The sequence below is a fragment of the Pseudopodoces humilis genome, chromosome 14 (genome assembly GCF_049639895.1).
Source record: "Pseudopodoces humilis isolate 2021_Gansu_Grassland_sample_001 chromosome 14, ASM4963989v1, whole genome shotgun sequence".
NCBI lineage: Eukaryota > Metazoa > Chordata > Aves > Passeriformes > Paridae > Pseudopodoces > Pseudopodoces humilis.
Window position 1 is genome coordinate 6846653 of NC_142213.1, and position 22534 is coordinate 6869186.

General features: G+C 48.0%; 2 protein-coding genes across 4 annotated transcripts in view; one reads left to right on the forward strand and one right to left on the reverse strand.

Moving 5' to 3' along the window:
* PSKH1 (protein serine kinase H1) overlaps window positions 1-17846 on the forward strand; it is a 30976-nt gene extending 13130 nt beyond the window's left edge. For all 3 annotated transcript variants that reach the window (XM_014255522.2, XM_005526269.3, XM_014255521.2), the window contains exon 4: window positions 11760-17846. In XM_014255522.2, the coding sequence (XP_014110997.2) occupies window positions 11760-12077 (318 nt within the window). In that variant the 3' untranslated portion in view covers window positions 12078-17846. The remainder of the gene's footprint in view (window positions 1-11759) is intronic.
* A 1773-nt stretch (window positions 17847-19619) lies between these two features.
* CTRL (chymotrypsin like) lies at window positions 19620-21741 on the reverse strand. The gene is made up of 7 exons (XM_005526270.3): window positions 21653-21741; window positions 21398-21501; window positions 21181-21260; window positions 20876-20957; window positions 20595-20775; window positions 20065-20198; window positions 19620-19839 (listed from the first exon to the last, which is right to left on the reverse strand). Exons 1-7 carry the CDS (start codon window positions 21702-21704, stop codon window positions 19678-19680), a joined length of 795 nt encoding a protein of 264 aa, XP_005526327.2. The 5' UTR covers window positions 21705-21741; the 3' UTR covers window positions 19620-19677.
* Window positions 21742-22534: the final 793 nt, after the last annotated feature.

The following is a 22534-nucleotide window of genomic DNA, read 5'->3' on the forward strand; positions in this document are numbered from 1 at the left end:
TGAAGGGTAATTTCTAAGAAACTTTTTAGTAGTCTGATCATTTTGAGAATGTTTATGTGGCTCACATATGAGAACAGCTGGGATGACTCTGAAGACTTTATATGCTGTTTTATCAGTGCTAATAGGAGTGCCTGGGTTACAGTTTCTTACCTCTCTACACTTAGTCCTTTATATTTTTTTTCATTTGCTTTTAGCTTTACAAGCTTCAGGAGTTCTTGGTGGCATTCTTCAGCTACTGATTGCTGTGTTTTGCTCGAGAGGGTGATAATACAAAAATAAGGAGAACTTGACACGTGGCAGAGAATGTAAAATAATTTCATGGCAAAGTCCTCTTCCAAAGTTATAGGAGTTCCCATACTTCCAGTGTTTGGCACTGGAACTTGGAAAGGATGGATCTGACATTGGAGAGACCTTCAGCTATTTCATGAAATAGAAACTCATGGTCTCTGTTCCATGGTCTCTGAAAACTTCCTTTTTGGAAATGAACTGTGAAGCTGGGAGAGCCTGGGGACCAAATCTTGTATTAACCCCAACCCTGTCATGTTAAAAGTGGCATGTACTTACTGATGGCTCATCAACAAACTGGAATATGGTAGTGATGGTGGTTCTCTAGAAATGACTGAAGATCCAGAGGTATTTAGGGGTTTATTGACCAACCTTGGTGAGGGAAGTGCAGGTGTGTTCATGATATTTGCAGATGACATTGAATTGGAAGGACTGCAAAGGGCATTGAGTTCCAGATAGCCTTCTCAAATCTGAGCAATTCAGTAGCAGGTGTAGTTGTTTTTTTTTTTTTAAAGTAAGAGTAAGTTATTGCACAAAAATAGGTGAAGAACAGAAAATTAGGAGGTGTTGGCTTCTGAGAAAAGGATCTGTCTATGAATCACAAACTGTTATGTGAGAGCAGTATCATACTTGTGGGAAAAGGCGAATGTACTGAGGTGTATGAACAGAAAGGCAGCGTGTGGAGTGATCCTGCTGTGTTTAGTGGCTGCTGCAGATGCCAAGCTGAAGCTCTGACACTTCTGGGCAGCAGACTTCAAAAACACCACACCAAGCGGAGAGACTTGACAGAAGATCAACAAAAACAATTGTGATTCAAAAAAACCACAGTGTCCGGAAGACTAAAACATTTTTGGCTGTTTGGCCTAGGGAACGTGTTGTCATAGCAGTTTGCAAATATGTAAAGGGCTGTTTCAAAGAGGAAGAGGAATAATCTCTTTTCCAGATTATGTCAAACAAGAGCCTTAAATGGCACTTAGAAAGATTCACACTGAACTTTTTACAGCACTGGTGTCTCCTGCTCCAAAAAAATGTTTACCCAGAGGATTTCTGAAGCTGTCTTGCAGAACAAGTGAGGCAGTCATCTGTCAGGAGTGATGCGTCTGTGGTGGATCCTTAGGGGACCATGGGATGGATTGGATGATCCTTGGGTGTCTCTTGCAGCCCTGCCTTTGCCTTGATTTCCCCAGGAAGCAAAGTTTATGGAGCTGTGCTGTCTGTCTTTCAGTCTTCTAGAATTAACTATTTAAATTCTAAGGTCAGTGTCAACCCAGTTTGAGCAATTTGAAGGACTCAAAGTTACGAAGCTCAAAGCTATGAATTTTATGCAGTCAGTGGCTCAGTAGGAGAGAGGGCTAAAAAACATCTTCCTGCAGGAAAGGTAATGGAATATCAATCCAAATTTACCCAAAGCTGATCAGCACATGTTTATTTCTGAAGTATTTATGGCACACTTGACCCTGTTAAGCATGTGGGATGGAGCTTGGGCAGGGATATGTGTTGGAAGGAGGGATGTGCTGCTGCGCTGGATGGGATATGACAGGGCTGGCTGGGGCAGGGAGGAGAGAAGCACCTGCATGATAGAAACCTTGGTTACAGGAGACCTTTGGAGAGCTCTAATCCCATTCAGTTTGAGACAGGAGTGTTGCCAGCACTAGGTCATGTTGGCTGTGATTTCCTGAGTCTTGTAGGGCTTCAGGGATGAAGATCCTCCACCTCCCCGGTGGCCTTTTCCAGGGCTGCACCACCCTTCCCCTGGTATTTCCTGATACAGACCTTCCAAGGCACAGCTTCTCCCTGGTGCCCCTGTTTGGACCTGTTGTGTGGCTCTGTAATCCTTGTAACTACTTCTAAATAAATGTGATATGCTATTACATTGCTCTTAGGCTTCTCTTTGTCAGGCTGAACAAATCCAGCTCCTTTCACCCCTTCTTGAAGGCCATATGTCAAGGACCCCTGGTGGTCTTGGAGGCTCTCACCTGGATCTTCTCCACAGTCTTTTTGAACCTGGGAATGGCCAGGCTCAACAGTAGGTAATATGATTCCACATAGCAAACTGAAATGTTTTAATCTTCTTTTGGAAAGAGAAATGCCCCAACAATGTAGGTAAGAACAGGGTAGGATTTTAACAGGGAAAAAGATCACATTGATATAAGATTTTAGCTGCAGAATTAGGAATATGTTACATTAGGGATTTTTGGTTTGTCCTTTTTCCTTCTTGTGCGTGTGTAGTTTGGTGCAGTGTCAATGACATGTTTTGTTTTTCAGCAGGATCAATGTCTTCATCACCGAATAGCTGGGATGCTGAAAGAAATTTGAGAAGAAAATACAGAGAAATGTGTTGGATTGAGATCTAGAACAGTTATCCTGCTCTGAATTCTAACAAGAACGTCCCAAATAGTGCCAGGAAAGACAATTATTAAGCAGTGACCCAGGACTGAATTGTGGTAAACCTAGCAAAGCCTACTTAGAGTGTCTCCTGATGTTTTGTTTACTTTAAAATGGGTTATATCCACCTTGCCTACCCAAAACAGTGCTTTCTGAGAGAAAACCAGGAATGGCATTGGGTCACACTGGCCTAACTTGGGAAGCACTAAGCCTGGAAATGCTCAGATGAAAGTGGCATCATTTCACCTCCTCTGAAACTATGACAGGGTTAGATTCTGGTTAAAACTGAAAGAGGAATATAAGGAAGAGGACTGTAAGGAAGAAAGGAGAGTCAAGCCAGACAGTGGGGCAGCTGGGGCTTGGACATTGCTGGTGTTTGCAGCACAGCTCCTCATCTTGATCCTTGTGGGTCCCTTCCAGCTCAGGATATTTTATAATTCTGTGATTCACCTGTGCTCGTGGAGGTTAAAGGAGCTGTCCAGAGCAGCAGAGGAGAGCTGGTGCCAGCCAGGGAGCAGGGCAGGGTTGGACTGGCAGCTAAGACTGTCTTAGGATTTACTCCCCCTTGTTCATTCCCTCATAAGCGCCCAGGGCTTGTGCACCGACAGCTTGGAGCTTGCAGGAGGGGGTTGTGTGTATGTGGGAGGTTATAAGCTTATCTGTTCATCCCCCCACCACTGCACTAATCAGTGTGATGAAAGAGATTCTTCCTCCCTGGGGAAGATCTTTCCTCCCTGTCAGGAGCCACCATTTCTTAATTAAACTCTTTCTCTGAATTTGTACGTAGAAACACGTATTGACTTCAGCTCCAGTTCACAGCCAATAAATCTTAAGGTAATAAATAGTTCAGAGTGAGAGGGCATCATTCAGCTCAAATTTGATTTTTTTGGGAGTAAAAGCACTGAAGATGTCAGGATACCCAGATGTTAGGAACAGTCTGGGGAAGGTATTTTCCAGTTTAGTTACTGCAGATATTTCTGTGAGCTGGTGCTATAGCAATACCTTTGGAAATTTCCAGCTCATTCTGTTTTCATGGCAATCTCCAGCACTGTATACTTGGTGATCTCATCTGTTCACCTGCATCCTTCCAAGTCCAGGTCTCTTAACCCTGAGCTTCCTTAATAGGCAATTTTTCAGTCAAGGTAATGGTTAAAGTCCCTTGTGTGCAGCTGTAAGTTGCTGACACATTTTCAAGAGATGTAAAACAATCCAAACTGAAACGTGGTATTACCCCATTTTAACAGCTATTCCCTAAGCATTGCACTTAGAAGAACCACCCCTGGCTGGAGAGAAAAGCTTTGTGTTTATTGTTTTTGTAGCTGCTGTAATTTTAGTGCATGATTCCAGCTGAATAGTCAGTGCCTGTCCAGGGAAAATGGGCTGGCTATTTCCATTCGAAAAGCTGGGTTATAGAAGTTCACCACACCAGATGGCTGTGCATACTTATAATGCTGTGGATTATTAAAGGGCTGTTTTATTTTCCTCTTTCATCCTTCCTTTATTCCTCCTCCCCACATCAACAAATTAGTGCTGAATGCTTGGGAATCTGCCCTGCACAGACTTTAGCGCACTTCATCTTTTCACTGGAAACTTTTTGTTCCAGCTCTTTTGAACCAGTTGGTTTTGATCACCTCATTGCAGTTGTTTGGGGGCTGAATGTTGCCTGGGACGGTGCAAACCTGGTGTTACTGGAGCCCTAGCACAGCCCTAGGCTGGTTTGCTATGTCATGTGTCACAGTTGCTGTCCCCAACCTGCTCCTTTGGAGTTGACACTTTCTGATGTCATGTGGGGATCTCCTAAGTTAGGCAAAACTGCTGCATCATGCAGAAATGCAGCATGGATAATGCAATGAAGAGAGTTCTTGGGGACCTTCTTGGAATCACTGAGGTTGGAAAAGACCTCTTAGAGCATCAAGTCCAGTTAATTTCCTTCTCAAAACTAACAGCATGTCACTTGTCTGCCACCAGAAACATCAGAATTTTAAGGTGCAGCTATTTTGAAAAATGACAGAAGCTGGAGAGATGTGCCCTGCCTTCAGCACCACACGTGTATGTTAGATTGAGTCATTTTTGTGAAAAGAAAATAAATGTAAGTCATTAACTTGTTTGCAGTGCAGGCTTTGGTGACCGCTTTACAGCAGCCCCCATGGCAGGCAGAATAAAATTCAGGGACTTGGCTCTGGTATCCAAAATCTGCTCATTTTGATCAGCAGATCACAAGAAAGCTGCTCTGCCTCCGGAGTCTTGGCTCCTACCCCTGCCTAGGCCCGTCCAGTTGAGTGAGGAGATTGGCAGCAGTCACACAGGTCAGGGGTTTGTTTCCAGCATGCGTTGGGAGCTCTCTGCTGTGCTCGGGGCCTGTGCTCGCATCAGCTGCAGGGGAGAGAGGTGGGATAGTTGTTCAAACCAGAGAACAACACATTGTTTGTTCCCCACATGCCAGCGTGCCCGGTGCCTCAATAGCTTTGATGCTGATGTGAATAACAAGCAGGGGTGGTGAAGAGATTTAATCACACAGAGCAGAGCGCTGCACGCAATCGCCCAGCCTAAGTGACACTCAGAGGAGGATCTCTTTCTTCTCCTCCTCCTCCAGCCTCGGAGCCCGAGTCTGAATAAAACATAACACACTTGAGAGCTCTTTAAGGCATTGTAAAGGAGGCTGCTTTCCCCCAAGTTTGTTAACTAGCAAGGCTGGAATTTGCGGATGGCTGTAGCGCCCTGTGTTTTATGAACTTAGAAGGCCAGGAGATGCTTTTGTGAGGAATGCTAGTGCACCCTCAGAAGCAGCAGCTGGCATTCCTGAGGGACCAGAGCAAAGTGTCTCCACCATGGGAGTCTCTCCCATTGTCATTGAGGCTGTGGGATAGGTTTCATACTTGGTTGAAGTGCTGCTAATTCTGGACTCTGTTCCAGTCGCTCTCTTGGGTTGATGTAGCTACTTCTGCAGCCATGTGGTGAGTCATGCCAAGGAATGGCTGGGCTGAAAACCCCAGCTGAAAAATTTACAAAAACCCCCTGATTTGGCTCACTTTGTTTGCATAAGCCAAACTATCTGTGCTGGCATGATGGGGAGTGCAGCATCAAAGGGGAATGACAACAGAAACGTGTTCCTGTCCTGTGACGTGGAGCATAGCTGCTAATGGTGATAAGGGCACGATGTGAAGGCAGTTCCCTCTTGCCAAGTGGATGCATTAAACCCAGTCTATTTGTTGGGGCAGGCTTAGTCCCAATAAATCTATTTTATATTGTGAAACTTCAAAGTAGACATCTGAAGGTTTTCTGTAGGAGAACCTTGCAGGAACCTGGGTACTGCTGTAGGGCTCCTCAGTCTCTTTGGTGCTTTGAAGCTTCTGCAGTGCTCAGCCAGACTCATCCTAGGAATCAGTGGGACTGGGATACAGTATTTTTGGCCTAAGAGCAATCTTTTGCAGCTGTGATAACATGCTTTGTGCTTCATGTTTTTGTAAAGACTGACTGGCAAGGGAGATCCAGGCCTTTTCCTCACCTTCCTCATAAATACTGCCTTTCTTCTTCTGAAAACAACAAACAACTTAGATATGAATCAGGAAATTAGTATGTATCCTTCCTTCAGTGGGCACTGTTGAGACTAAAAGCTGAGCTTGAAGTCAGATGATTGTTCCTTATTTTATTTGCACATAACTAACTAGAATATCTCTCTGAAGCTTTGTGCAACTCTTCTGTTCCCCCCACTTTTTTTCCCCCCCTTTTAAATCGTGCTGGATCATGTTCTTTAGTCACTGTGCTAAATTCTGGAGTTACAGACATTACTTTCCAGAAGATGTTTAGTCCTCCCTCCAGCATAAGGCAAATAGTCTGCAGTGTTAAATGAGTCTGTATCCAGGGATTATCTCATGAGAAATGAGGTTTTTGAAGCAGACACTGCACCAGGTATCCCAGACAGAAGACATGATTGCAGTTATTAGAAAAACTGGTCACATGTAGGAGGCCTCTGTTGTCATTCAGCTGGTACTGCTGAGGTTCAGCTCAAAATATGGCTATTCCACCTTTTTTTAAGGCATGTGTGGGTGCTGAGGCCTTGGCACAGGTTGCCCAGGGAAGCTGTGGCTGCCCCATTCCTGGAAGTGTTCAGGCCAGGTTGGATGGGGCTCACAGCAACCTGGGCTAGTGAAAGGTGTCCTCTCCATGGCAGGGGATTTGGACTAGATGAGCTTTAAGGTCCCTGTCAACCCAAACCATTCTGTGCTTCTCTGCAGGAAGGCACCAGAACTTTATCTTTCTGAAGGAATACAGCTTAACAAAGGGAGCAGAAGTTGTATTCAAACTGCATCACATTTGAAATTACTCTCTAGAGAAACAGAAATGCAAGTATTGGTGACTTCTCTTCATTTTTGTGGTATTTTGTGGCATTTTTGTGCCACAAAAGAGCAGGATTTGTCATTGCTGCACTGAGATTTAATGGCAAGGCTGTCTGATAGAGTTTAGTTGATCCAATGTTTCCTGGCCACTGGATAGGAGCATTTTCCTTCCAAGCCATTCTCTGTCTCTCCTCAGGGAAGCAGATGGGCAGAATCTCCTCTGGATTGCTTCAGTCCTGTCATGTGAGCACACTTCATGTCCTGCACTCACATCCTCCCCAAACACACCAGTGTCAACCTTCCTCAGCTCCTACACAACCCTCTGCTGCAGTATTAATTTGGAGAGTTAGTGGGATTTTGCTAAGTTGAAACTGCTGTTTTGTCAACTGATGAAAGTTTTCTGGAGAGTGGATGCTTTTCTCCAGGGACTGGGGTTGCAAATTGTGTTGGTAGAATGTAGTCTTACGTATTACTAAAGAAAAAGCTTTGGTGAAATAGGAAAGATGCATGTGGTGCAGCAAATCAAACCTCCAGCTGTGTAAACAGATCAATAAACTGATTTGTGTTTGCTGACCAGAAGAAAAATCTAATTGCAGGTACTCCATATTCAACATCTGTGGCGAAACTAGAGTAATTGGAATAATGAGAAATCCAATGTGCTTTTGTTTGGAGTTTATTCTTCTTTAGGATTCATTAAACTGGATGGGCCTCTGAAGGTTTAGGCTGGTTATATATCACAGTTCCTAGGCCTTCAGACTTCAAAGGTTTCTTCAAATTCCAAATCATCACATTTTCCATCTTTTAATAAGACTTCAAAAGATTGAAGTAATATTGTTCCTGGCATTTAAAGGCTGATTTCACTCACCAGAATCTCATTTGACTGAAGTTTGAATGCATCTGGACAGCAAAATAGCTCCTGGGTTGCCTTAATTTCCAGGTTTCTGCAATTACTTACACCTGGAAGAGAAAACAATGCTCTCCTGCATGTCCTGAAGATGTATTTCCAAGTACTGTTGTGCCAGTTCTCGAATACTTTTCATTCAAGCATCTCTTGCATTTATTTGGACTTAGGTAAAAAAGAGAAGATGGAGGTGCTGACATGATTGCATTTGTGTGAGGGACCATATTCAGAAAGGTAAAAGGTTTTAGGGTAAGTGGGGAAGAAATACCCAGGAAAAACCATGAGATTGGAGTTGTGTTGATGTGTTTTCTTTATGTGAGGGGGACAAAAGCCGTCTCAGGGTGGGTATCTTAAGTAATTTCAATTGCCAGTAACAGAAATGAAGATGGTAGTGAAGAGTTCTTAAAAAGTTACTGCACAGAGAGCAAACTGTCACCTGCATTTACCTTCACTTAGGGTTAAAGTTGGTAAATTTCATAGATGTATCATTATCTTGGATGTCCTATCAGGATTGTTTGGAAGTGGAAAATGAGTCCTCTGTGAAGGAAACATTCTGTGGCTCCTGGGAGGAGGAGAGGGAAAGAAGGAATTGGGGGTTGATGGAGTGTAGCCAGGTAATGATGAGTTTGTGATTTTACCTGAATGAATAGCTGAAAGGGAGTTATTAAAAAAACTTACATAAAATGGGTCTTTAAAAGCTTTTCAAGGCAAGCTTGGAAGAGTGGATGCAAAACCTCTTGTTGCCTGGGTTTCATTTGGATCTGTCCATTGGTGGAAAAGAGAGCCCAGAGGTCCGTAGCTGGAGATCCTGAGTGTGGAGGGAAGGTGACGTGGTGCCAGCTGACATATGGTACCACCTGGGATTAGCTGAGATTATACCAATGAAGATTAAATCCTGCAAGTTGATTCCCCTTGCTGTTATTTAACAAATGAAGTACCTTATCCAAAGTCTGCTGGAAATCTATAGGCTTGCAATGTGATTTATGTTCCCCCATGGCAGGGCAGATTCAGCTTTTTGGTTCTCTTGTGAATACCATGAAGGCTGAACTCCTCAGTGGTCCATCATTCTACAAAACAGACCAGTGTGTTCAGTTACAATTGAACCTTTATTGTGGTTTGCCTGACTAATTTGAAAACGGATTTTTGCTATTTCATTTACCTTCTTTATAAACAAACACTTTCAGGAGTCTGTGATCAAAATTTGTCCCTGTTCTATTCTAAAAAGCACCTGTTTTCTTTCTTACCATTCATTGACAAGGTATATTTCATCAGCTAAGAAAAAGTCATTTAAGGCAGGTTGTGACAAATTAATTTTATTTATATATTATATTATAATTATATTCTTTATAAAGCAGTAGACAGGGGAAGAAGAAATGGCATCAAGTTGCGCCAGGGGAGGTTTAGATCAGATATTAGGAAAAAGTTCTTCACTGAAGGTGTGGTGAGGCACTGGAACAGGCTGTCCAGGGCAGTGGTGGAATTACCATCCCTGGAAGTGTTGAAAAAACCTGTGGATGTGACCTTGAGGAAATTATTTAGTGCTGAACATGGCAGTGCTGGGTTATGGTTGGACTTGATGATCTTCAAGGTGTTTTCCAACATTAATGATTCTATGACAGAAAAGCTAGAATTTTTATTTTATTAATGGATTTAATTATTGAAATGTAGAGTGGAGTTGATTTGTTTGAAGCACAGAAGTGGTATCTGTTTTGCAGGAGAAGGCTGTGCTTCCTCCCTGAGCACCAAGTATTTCCATTTCTATTCTGAATATGTTCAGGAAGATTTATAGGTTTTTATTCACATAGCAATATTTTCCTTATACCAAGTAGTTAATATCATTTTCAGTCTCTTCTCTTGCATAGTTACTGGCAGTGATCATGTATCCCACTTCAGCTGAGTAAGCCAGACTGTTTTAGTCCTTGTAAAATAAGACTGTGGTACCCTGATCCCCCTCACAGCCAGTTCCTCAACTAAAGTTCAAGTTCACCTTCCCAGGCCATGCACTGACAGGCCGTGGGCTGGGAGCAGTGCTGTAACTCTTACACCATCCTCCTTTTCATTAAAAAATCCTCCCAGGGATCTGTTCTCTTGCTGGTGCCTTGAATCTTTTGAAAAGAAAATTGCTTTCTATAGCAATGAATTACAAACCTCCAAAAAATCAGGACATACCTTTTTTAGACCTTTTGCACAAGAAAAGGGCATTATTTCTGGTTGTACAGTCAGTGAACCCTGAATTCTAAAATAGCTGTGTGCTTTTCTTCCTCACCCAATGAAGAGAATGAGAGACATGGAATAGCAGACTTTTGCTTTTTTAACTAGACACGGGTGGGTCCACTCAGTTACATATATATCACCATTATTATATGGAAATCTTCATTGCAGGAATCTGCCCAGGCTGTTTTTAATGAAGCTTGGGATGTGATCTCCACAGAATTGAAAAATTCAGTATTGGTGGTTTCAGGACAGGTGAGACCCCCAAAATACCCAGTGATTGCAGAAACCTGCTCTTGCCTGGCTCCATTTGGGATTTTCTGTTTTTTTTCATGCTGCCTCCTCCTCTCTATCCTTACAGTGGAGGGTATTTTGTCACATTTATTTCCACCTTTGTCCACAGCCCAGCCTTCTCCTCATGCTGAAGGAAATGTTCTCACTTCCCAACGTAGTGCAAATACAGTATTTTGTCAGAAATGAAACAGTTTAACATTTGTGGTTGTAGGTGTTTGACTCGTAAGTTGTTATGGCCATTCTTGGGTGTGCTGAGAGGATATTTATTATAGGACTAATTAATTATTTTGGGCTTGTTTCTTTAAAACTAGCATATTGGAAAACAAATTCTTTCCTCTTTCCATGGTAAACATAATTGAAAATTTCTTATACCTCACATTTCTATATATTTAGAACATTTTATGGGGGTTGTTTCCAGCTGGGCTGAGCTGCTGTTCCAGGGTTAACAAGTAGCAACATCTAAATTTCCATGTGGGAGCGAGACCAAGTTCCACAGCGGAAAATTCTGCCTAGTTTTGGTTCCAGGATCAGTGCAGAGGTCAGTTCTTCCTCCCTAGATGTGTGCCTTAGGATGAAGAGTCAGAAGAGCCCTGTGGGTCTGGTGTCAGAATCCTGGGGGTTCTGATAGGGCTCCTGTCCCTGCAGTGACACTTGGACAGGGGAGGGTCTGCAATCAGATACAGTTACTGTGCTTCTGTGTCTTCTAATAGTTGTGTGACTTTGGGAGCTGATGTGAGAAGATGAGGTAGGAAGGACCAGCAGCTGGAGCAGGCCATGGTTCTGGGATCCTGTGTGTGTCACGGTGCAGCAGCTGGAGCAAGCACAGGCGTGTGGTGGGTGTGTGAGTGAGTGTGTGACTGCTGGTGAACATGGGGCTGGACAAGGGGGAAAGGGCCTGGAGGCTGGGGGTGTCCATGTGTGTGTGTGTTAGACACAAGGACAAAACTCCAGGAGGATCTGGGGACCCAGTGGACCAGGGAAGTCCCGGCCACTGCTGGAGAGATGGTTGGATCTGACTGAGACCCTTGAGTGTGTGCGGTGGGTGTGGAAGTGTCTGCAGGCTGGAGGATCAGCTACTGAGTGCCTGAATCCAGCTGCTGGAGGGATCTACTCTGCACCTGTGTACCTGCAGATGTTTTCCATACTTCAGCCTCTTCCCCTAACATGAAGTAATTGTGTCTCATTCTTGGGCAGATACTGCTAGTTACAGCTTGGAAGATTTGAGGGTAAAAGAGAGAAGGGAAGCAGCACAACGCCCCAAAGCACCTTGCAGACATGGGAAGAATTAATTAATCAGCAAAGCTGTGCCGGGATGTTTCATTCCAACCATCTCTTTTGTGTTTCAGCCCTGGCCCAGTGTGTCCAACCTGGCCAAGGATTTCATCGACCGTCTGCTCACGGTGGACCCCAGTGACAGGATGACGGCCCTTCAGGCCCTGAAGCACCCGTGGGTGGTCAGCATGGCCGCCTCCTCCTCCATGAAGAACCTGCACCGTTCCATCTCGCAAAACCTTCTGAAGAGGGCGTCCTCCCGCTGCCAGAGCACCAAGTCAGCGCAGTCCACCCGCTCCAGCCGCTCCACCAAATCCAACAAGTCGCGGCGCGTGCGGGAGCGGGAGCTGCGGGAGCTCAACCTGCGCTACCAGCAGCAGTACACGGGCTGAGCGCCTGCCGGGCGCCCTGCCAGAGGTCTCCTCTGTGCTGCAGGTGTGCACACACTCAGTGAGGAACAGCCAGGTTCCTCCCTCCCTCCCTCCAGGCGTTCCCCCCATCCATGAGGAGGTGTCCCCCTCACCCCATGCGGAGGAGAGGGAACCTTGTGGTGGCCGTCACACCCTGCGAGCCGTGCCACGGGGTCTCGCGCCAGAAACGGGGGAGTCCTTGTGGGCTCAGAGCCTCAAGGAGTGCACGAATTAAGGAGCCACGTGGGGAGAAGAGCTCTTTCTGTAGCCCAGGAGCTTGGTTGTTCATAGTTATTTATTAATTGCAGAGCGTTTAGTTTCTCACGTTTGTGTATGGAAAAAAGAAGAAATCGCTTAGTGTGTCTGTGCATGCACACCCATGTGTGCACATACACGTGTGGGGGTGTATATGTATTTAAAAATTATGTATACACAGATTTTGAGCTGGTTTAGTCAGACTCCGTGGTGGCTTTGCAGTGAAACTGGAATGAGTCATGTGCAGTTAGAAGTGGGATAGCTCTGACTCACTGGTGTGCTGCCCACCAGCTCCTCACCAAAGAGATGCCAGACAGCAGTTTTCCACCAGGGCTGGGAAGCTGCGAGGTTTCCCCCAAGGGCTGCCATCCTCCTGATGACGTCAAGGCTCACTTGCCTGACATCAAAGGTTTATCCCTGGAATTGTCCTTTCCCTGTTTGCAGCAAGACCAGTGCCTGTCGTGCAGGGTTTGTTTTTCTTGTGGCTCTGTTGTGTCTCTGACACGTAACACACCTTGCACCCTTCAGAAGAAGATTGAGAAGGTTGAGGTTTTTTGTGCTAAGGGGGAAAAAAGAGGGAGGAAGTTTTAGGGATGTGCTTCCCACCCCAGAGCTGGGATGGGCTATAACCACTGTAAGCACAGTGTTACTGACCACGTCACTGCACCAGACTTTGGTGGTTCCAGGCCAAAGATTTGACAGGGCTCCCCTGCTTTGTGTGCCTGTGCTGCCCCAGCACTGCCATCCCTGCTTTGGGACAGTGGTGTGGGAGCTGTTGGGGTGGCCAGTAGTGGTTCCATAGCATCAGGGTGAGCGCTTGAGTAGTGGAAGCCTGGTCTAGGAGTGTCAGCAGGGAGAATACCCTGGAGACATTGTACAAATCCCCTAGAGCTGTGAGGGGTGACTTAAGTTCACCAGGAAAAAGCTGCTTTTCAGGTGTCCTTGTGCCACGTAGCTGATGAGGTGGCCTCTTATGAAGGACTCTCAGGGGAGGTGGGGGCTGCAGAGCTGAGCTTTGTGCAAGCCTGCTGAGATATCTTCCCAACTAGTTAGAGCAGTAAAGTGGGGCTGATGGCAGAGGCACAGGATGGATTTGGCTTCTCATGGTAGCAGAGACAAGATCAGCAGTGAAGGAAAATGCTGGTGCTCGAAACTTTTCTTACGAAGCCACACAATTCGCTTTGTGCTGTGCACTTGGGAAGGGCTTGCTTGGCTCTGGGCTGGAGGTGCAGGCAGTCCAAGCTCAAGGGCTGGTGAGCTTGGCCTTTTCCTAGGATTGATGCCTGTGCTACTGTGTTTCAGTGTCAGCAGGGCTGAAGTGGTCAGTCACATCTCCAAGGAGCTCTCACAGTCACTCCTAGTCAGCAAACAGCAAAGCTGCTTTAGTGGGAGAAGATTTGAGTTTTCTGTGCTGAGGCAAAAAATGAAAGGGGGATTTCTGGGGGTGTGCTTCCGGCCCCAAAGGTGGGATGGGCTGTAAATAGCCTGGTGTGCTCAAGCATGTGGTGGGGAATGCAACAGAAGAAACTTGAGGACAGCCACTATGTGTAGCAGGAGTGAATTTGAAATCCTTTGCGTGGTTTTGCCTGTTATTTTGAAAACCTCACATCCTCTGCAGGCTGCCCTTTCTCTGAGCAACCTGTCCTACCATGTCGCACACAGTCTTTCTTCCATCAGCATTAACAGGTACTGCAGAATTCTGCAAATTTTGGGTTTCTTTCAACTCTGTGGTCTGCAAACAAAAATGTTTTCAGCATCTTTTACCTCTTCACGTTGTTTTTCCCTAGTTTGTTACCATGAGCTATAAACTAGATGTGATTTCTGACAAAGCAGGCAGCTTGCTACATTGTGCTTCATAAACAGTTTGGTGTCCCTCGTGGTACTGCAAACAGGTCTCCAAAAGCAGGAGCCCCTCTAAGGCCACTATCAGCTGGACCCTGGGGGCTCTGCAGGTCAGGTGGTGGCAGGAGGCTCCCTCGGAGCTCTTCTGGTTCTGAGCCATTACTTGAAGAGGCTTTGGTGTGTTTGGAGCTCACTTGAAGCACTGTGATTGCTTTTACCTCCCCAGATTATCCTGCATGTTTATCCATAAAACAGGGATTTTGCCTGTGTGAGGGTGTCAACCTGATGAACTGAGCCAAGACTTGTAGAACTGAGACCCTTCCCCTTAACCACTAGATCATCAAAATGCACAGATGCCTGCCCATGCTGTTCCTTTATCCTTCTCTTATGGGATGAGGAATACATAAAGCTCTGGGGTAACCAGGCTTGTTTCTCCACCTTCACAAAGCAGAACAAGAATCTTCTCATCTGTGACAATTTTTGCTTTGTTGATCTTTTCCACAACTGTTTTTTCACCAGGAGAAGTTTGGAGCGATCGTTTGTGGTTACTTTGGGCTGGAATATGTTTTGGGAAGCAGGAGGTTGCTGTGTAGGTTTCTGACAGTGTCAGGTTTTGGTGGTGATGCTCTGTGACTAGGGGAGAATTGGCAGAAGGGAGGATCCTCATGTACATGAGAATACTGGATAGCTGCAGCTGCCTCTCCGTATTGAGGTGTCTCCGGTCCTCGGGCAGTCCACTGCTTGGGACTTGTGGGAAGAGGACCAAGGCCATCCCATAAAGAGCTTTGACTTTTCTAAAAAAAGAACTCTAATTCTTTTCACAAATGCAACGTTTTCTTGTTTGCATGGAAAAAAACAGTGTAAACTTGGGGAAAATCTTTACAGGCTTTCCTTCCATCATTCAGTTTTAACACTCTTGGCTCGCTCCCTCTTCTTTTCCTAAATCCAGTATTTGTAGGAACTTTGTAGCCAGACGTGTGGGCTGAGGGAAGATGAACAGACCTCTGTCCAAGTGACCCTGGAGTCCTCAGTGATCTTTCACTCAGTCTGGAAAACTGTGATGGTCCAAATGCCACGTTGGAAGTTCCAGCTTAAGAACAATTCCTCAGGTGCTTTTATTCTTGCAAGAGGGACAGGTTTCCAGTTTGGGTCTGGTGTGGGGGTTGGGGACAGGCAAAGTGCTGTAATTCTGAGCCATAGTCCAGGTGCCTTCAATCTGTCCTCTAAGAAGCTCTTCACTGTGAATTACATTGATCATCTGTCTTCATCCCACAGGAGCAGCTCAGTACTCAGTTGGTCTTAAGTCTCAGGAGTTTACACTTTTCAGGAGTGCCTTTTTTTGGGGATTTTAGAAACTAAAATCTCTCTGAAATTTTTTTTTTCTGCTCTTTCATTTAATTTTTTTGATGTGCTTTTACTCTTAATGGTGGTTCTTAATTTGGCCTGCAGAGTGTTTTTTGGAAACCTTCCTCTGGTCCTGAATGTGCAGGGAGGACAGAGGTAACACCTGCCTGTTCCAGACCACCATGCCATGCAGTCTCTGTATTAGCTGGGGTGCAGATCTGAGTTTTCTTCTGCTTTGCCTGCTTTGGTTCACGCAGGGGAAGTGGAGTTGGAATGACACCTAGTGGCAAATTGTGGTGTGTCCTTGTCCAAGCACAGCCCTCTCCTCGCTGTTTCTGGGTGAGATGCTCTTTGAGGAGTAAAGGGAATTTAGAATGTCTTTTGGAACTTAGCAGTACTGTGCAAAACAATCCCATCCTTTTGTCCTGGGAGTTCGGCTACTCTCTTGGGGGAGAGAATTACAGCTTCAAAGAATGTGGCCTCTTGGTTCCTTGATTTTTATTATTTTTGTTGTTGGTTATTGGAAAAGAATGCAAAAAAGTCTTCCAGAAATTGCATTAAGAGGTCTAAAGATTCGCATCCAAGTTCTTGAGTACGTAGTGTATTTTCCATAAGCAGTTACCATGTTTAATTTACTTCTCACTCAGGCTTCTAAAAATCTTAACACGTCAACCCAGTGGGGGTAGAAACCACCCTTCCTTTGATTCTGAAGAGGTTTAACACTGCAGTTGTGATAGCATCCAGATGCTCCTGCTCTGTGTTGTTCTTGGAAGCACACAGCTGTACGTGAAGGAAAGCTTGAGAGCCTTGTCAGGAGCTCAAGCCCAGACGAGAGGGCTCAGACCTGCCTGCTTTGGTAGTGATGTGGAAACCAGCTGCAGTGTAGGGCCTGCTTCACGTGTTTGTTCTGGACATGATAAACCCTCACACTCTTTGGAATCTGGGCACTTTCCTCTTTTAGGCCAGATATTTTCTGTTCTGGTAATTTACACCATTTCTGAGGCCCTGCTCCGTTTCTCAGTCCTGTTGTCTACCCGGGTGTTTGGCTGCAGTACTAAGAGAGCCAACTTTTATCTGATGCACAAACTGGAATAGGAATGATAGTTCACTTGGCTGCTGGGCAGCAGCTCTGGGTTTGGCTCTGCAGGAGCTGTGGCAAGTCCTAGGGCAAGGTAAAAGCTTATGTATAGTGCCTTTGAGAACCTGCAGTGCAGGCTCAGCTCAGTCTTGTACCACATAGGGCAGCTACTGTGTGGCTGTTACAGGCTTCTAATTAGGCTGTGTGGGGCCATGTTATTTTAAATAATGATACTGAAGATTTGGGGGGGTTTGAGGTGGGATAAATTAAAATCTCAGTTCTTTCACTTAATTTAGTTTTCTAAATGATGGAAAGCAACACAGACATTGGCTTCTTTGGCACCATTGTGAGCCCTAGAATTTGCAGGAAGGGTGGTTGTGTCCAGGCCTCTCAACCACTCAGCTTTCTCCCAGAAAGTGTCACTGTACCACTCAGTGCATGTACCCAGCCCCAAGTTGCCTTCACCACTCTTGGGAGGGTTTTGGTGCTTTTTTTGACCACTCAGTCTCCTCTTTCACCCTGGATTAAGAGTGCAGCACTCCAAGTCAAGTGCCTGCATGTCAGCTGTGCCTTACTGTGCAGAAAACTTCCCAAAGAAATAAATGTGAACACCAGGGATGTGCGGTGGTAAGCGGCATCGTGGAGCTCAGTGCCTTCCGCCCTCGGGGTGCCGAGGGCATTGGGAGCTCTGCCTGGTGACAATTGTCCCTTCTCCCCCTGTCCCCTGCCTGGTGATGCTGTCAGTCCCTCGTGTGTGACGGGCAAGCTCTGGCTGCTGTTGCAGAGGCCGTTGCACTGTTTGTCTGCTGAGCGTGGAAGCGATGTGTGGAGCAGATCCGCGGCCCCGGCGAGGTGTGATACAAACCAGCAGCTCCTGCATGAACACCCAGATGAGTTTTCCTGTTGCCTTTCACTACGGAAGGACACCTCCCGGGAAGCTCTTGGGATCGGAGATCTTCCGGCACTCGATGTTATTTTTGGTTGCCCAGTTTCCGGTGCTGGGTTGGAACAGTTTGGAGGTGATTCCGGTCTCATCCTGTCGGTCTCCTCATGGGACTGTCTTGAGAAGTGTCCCATTCTGTGCCTTGCCTTTCGAGTCCTGGCTCTACTCTAAGGTCCTGTCAGATGAGGTCAGACCCATTGTAATTAGTCTGTAATGTTCAAGTTAGAGTGTACAGAATTATTTATTTGGTGTACTCGGTCTGCTAAAACATGTCCATGTATTCTGTGTACCCCATGGCTCTGCTGTCCTTACTTGTGCCTGGTGGATCACCCACGGGCTGGCTGCTGGAGGGCAACGATTTCCAGGCTGGGAATGATGGTCAGTAAGTACATGGAGAGCCAGGAGGTTCTCACCCCTCTGTTCTTAGATCACAGCAAGAGGTACCAAAGTGCCCATCAAAGGGTTTGCTGGTTTCTTTACCACAGCTGCCAGGCCAGGAGCTGTCCAAGGCAGACTTTGTGCGGGGCTGGGATGTCCATGGGATGCCCTGGATGAGGCAGGCACTCAGGCTGTTGCTGGAAGATATGGTTGGGAGGCAGAACAGGCACTTTGGGACATTCTCTTTATTTTTCTTTGGCTGTAGACTGAGCCAGAGGAATGCTCTGATTTCTCCACACCCGCTCATCACCACTCCAGTTTTGGTCTGAGCAGCTTTTAAGGACCAGCAGGAAAACTTGTAATATCAAGTAATAACAATGCACACCCCTCTTGAGCCACCTCCTCTCCAGGATTTTCCAGGGGCAGAGGACCCCATCCCAGGGGTGGCAGAGGTGACAGGCAGCTCAGCACACAGACCAGATGACCTATAGTGCTACAGTTGGTCATTCCTGTTTGAAGTTCCCTACAGCCACCACTTCTCTCTGCCTGCATGGTCCATCCCCACATCTCTGTTGTTCACTTGCCTTTAAGGTGAGTTAGATGCTCCCTTCAGAGCAGACCACTGAATAAAACAAACTCTTACCCAGCCAAACTAAAATTTGTTAGCCCTAGGCTTTAATTGAACAGATTTTTATTTAAACTCAGTCATGTGGGCCAGACTGTTTGTGTTTGCCCTCCATTGATGTTCCATACCCCTTCCCATCAGTGTGTCCCTGTGTAGTGTCACACACTCTGCTTAATAGAGCGATTACATTTTGGGGGCTGTGATTCACACAGTGAAGGTGTTGTATCACCTTCACATCACTGGTAAGGAAAACTAAACCCCACATCTCATGTTGGGACAGTCTAATCCTGCTTCTTCTCTCCACAGTGCCTTATCACCAGCTCTATTTTGAGAACCAGATTGTAACTCATTGAGCATGTGTCTTGCTACTCCCATATCACACAAGGCTTTTTTTTTTTCCACCAGCTATTGTCTCAAGAACCCATTTAAGTGAAAGCCTGTCACCTGGCCTTGAAATTTGTTTTCAGCTTCACATTTTCCTTTGCAGTGGCCTTCAGTTTCCTGCCATTACCTGGCAGATCTGCAGGTGTGAAGCTGCGTGCTGCTCTCCAGCCATCCTCTCCCACCTTCCCCAAGAGTTGGAGCTGCCCATGGCAATTCTCCCTTCCAGCTCTGTGCTCCCAGCTGCTACACAAATCATGGCTTTAAACTGCAGGCAGGGATCCTTTAGGATCCTGTGTACCCAACACCCACCTTTCACTGCCAGCTGAGCAGTGCTTTGTGGTGCAGAGCTGCAGCTCCACAGTCCCTTCCCTGGTGGCACCTCACACCTGGGTCAGTGGGAGGACCATTCTCCCAACCTTCAGCACTACCTAGGTTGGTGCCAGGGTGTGCTTGAAGACCCCCTGAGTAGCCCTTGAGCCACAGCCAGCCCTGCTCCCCCTCTGCCTGAGCATCCTGTCCTAGTTTGGTAGTTCCCCCTCTGTCCCAGCTGGGCACCAAGCTCCAGCTCTGGGAAGTGCTGGCGTTCAGGACAAGCATGGGGTGCCCCAGGCTCCTCCATGTGTCTTTCACCCTGCCCTGCATTGTGAGAAGAAAGGAGCCAGAGGCAGTACTTGGTACAAGCAAATGCTGATGCTTTATTAATCCCAGTAAAGGGATCACACTGGCAGCAGCTTTATCCCTGAGCAACGATGGTGTCGATCCAGTTACGGAACTGGCTGACACGAGTGTATATGGCTGGCGTGTTGATGTTGCAGTTGGAGGTTCCCCAGGAGACAATGCCAATCAAGATCCAGCCATTCCCAGTCTGGTACACCAGAGGTCCACCAGAGTCACCCTGCAGAGAAGATTCTTGCTTAGTGCTCCTGGCACTTGCTCCAGACCAGTCCCTGCCACCCCAGCCGCCTGATCCCCAGGTGTTGCAGCTTAAATATCTGGTTCCATAAGTGCAAGACCCCATGTACGCTGCTCTTCCACCCTCCCTGGGATGCAATGGGAGCTCAGCAAGACCCCACATATCCTCCTCCTCCTCCACCCACCCTGTGCAGCAGGAGCTCCTTACCTGGCAAGAGGTGGCACCAGCCCCACCGGCACAGATCATGGCACTGGTGATTTTATTGCCCCAGTACTGCATGCACTGGTTCTGGGGGATCAGGGGCACAGTCACCTGCTGCAGAACTGCTGCCAAGGCTTGAGCTAGGGGAAAGAAGCACCATTAGATCACCTCGGTATCTGTGAGTCTCCTGGAGAGCACACAGGTGCCCTGGGCAAGCTTCCACTGGTGCATGGGTGCTGCCATACGAAGTGCATTCCTCCTCCATGCCAACAAACCCCTTCTTCCCCAGGATCACCTTGTGCAGGCAGCCCTGAGAAACGGCAGGCTTGTGCCTGTGCACAGTCATCCCTGGCTTTCACACACACCTACACCCCTGTGCACACTGGTACACACTCAGACAGGTTTACTCCACTTCCCAGCTCCCCCCTTCCCACACATACAGGACTTGTCACCCCCACAGGCACCCCTGAACCCTCAGAGCCCCGAGGAGGAACAGCAGCTACACACAGCCCTCCCTGAAGCTGCAGGTTACGTACAGTTGGGGTTGGTGCGTCCCCAGCCGGTGGTGACAGCGCGGGCGTTGTTGGGCAGAACCAGGTTGGCAGGGGCCAGGCAGATGGTGGACACACGGGAGCTCAGCTGGGCGGGCGTGGACAGCCTCAGCAGGGTGATGTCGTTGTTCATGGTGTAGGGGTTCCAGCCGGGGTTGGTGATGGCCTGCAGAGAGAGAAGCACCTCAGCACTTCATGCCTGCCCTGTGGGAGCAGCCGCAGCGCAGAGCTGCAGCCCCGTCCCAGGACCAGGTCTCCTGGCTCACCCTGGACACGGTCTTCACTTGAATGGCCTCAGCGTTGGAAGCAAGGCTATATTCCCCGAGGACGACGACGTGGGTGCGCGGGCTGCGAGAGGTGAGAGGGAGTCAGGGGCGTGTGTCCAGCCAGCACCCCGGCTGGGAGCAGCACTGGGGGCAGCCACAGGCATGAGGAACCCAAGGGAAGCCACCACGGGGACAACTGGGGAGGAAGCCCTGGGCTGCTCAGGCCTTTGGGGCTGGCCCGAGTGCCACTCAGAGGAGCCCAGCGCCCTCCGAGCCCCTGGCCCTGGCCAGGCATCACTCCTTACTCGAAGTTGCAGTGGGCAGCTGTGACGACCCAGTACTGGCTGATCAGGGAGCCACCGCAGAAGTGGGATCCTGTGCGGGTCTGGGGAGGGAAGAGAGAAGAGCTGGGGCTGGGCTGGCTGAACACCCCCAAGCTGGGGACAGGCAGAGGTCCCCACGGTGCCCGACAGTGGCACTCGACTGGCCATAGCAGTGCCCAGGAGCGGGATGGTGCTGTACCTGCAGGGACACCTGCCACGGCCATGAGCCGGGCACAGCGTTCTGCCCGTTGACAATCCTCTCGTTGTAGGTCACCGAGGGACTGATGGCGGGCACCCCGCAGCCTGCAGGAGAGGCACAGGGGCACAAGGGTGACCCAAAAGCTCAGGACTCTTATCTGGGGGCAGCTTGTGCTGGCATGGGTGGCTCAGTGTCACCCTCCCTGGCATCCTGCTGCACCCCGAGGACCTTCCCACACCCATGGGCAGCGCTTACCTGAGACGGCGCTGGCAAGGGCCAGGCAGGCGACTACCCACAGGAACGCCATCCTGAAAGGAGATAGGCTGAACCCCTGGGGACCACGAGCTTTATAGCAGCCAGGGAGCCACGTGGCTCATAGCTGGCCGGGTTAAGGTCACCTTGTGGCCTTGCAGTGGGTAGCAGTGACAGGCACGTACCACGCCTCATGCAAACAGGCACATGGGAAGGTACTGTCAAAAGACACCTGGAGGGCTTGGGCTTTTGCTGTCATGGGTTGTGTTAGTTCTGACTGCAGCCTGTGGAGCTGGAGTGGGAGAGCACCACAGGGCTGTGATGGAGGGCACAGGAGGCTGGCTGTGGGCACACAGCTGGGTTTGCAGTGGGGCTGGATGTGCTGGGGTGGGCACCAGTGCCTGGGGTGGGAGGTTATCCCGTGCTCAGACTTGTTTCAGATCTGTTGGGACTAGAGCTGTTTTTCCACATGGCCATGAAGTCCTGGCCTGAGCCAGAGGTGGTCCCAGCTGGATGTTCCCAGGGCTCAGGGCCAGCCTTTGAACAATGTCCGCGGTGCAAGTGAACAAGTGCCAGAACCAACGGGGGCAGGTGGGAAGGGGAGACACCTTCCCAGGCAGGTGGGAGCTGTGCCCCGCTGGACAAGCACATCATGAGCCCCAGGGAGGACAGTGGGCACCTCCTCAAGCTGAAGTTGAGCCCTCCACTGAGCATCCCTCTAGCACTGCAGCCACCTGACCCAGGGCTGGGGTCCCCTCTGTCCTGGACAATGGGTATGTAGTGTCTGCATCATCCCCTGTGTCCTGGATGATCTCCTGGGCTGGCACAGGGTACAGGGAGCCAGATCTAGGGTGATGCTGAACACAGGGATAGATCCCTCCCTCT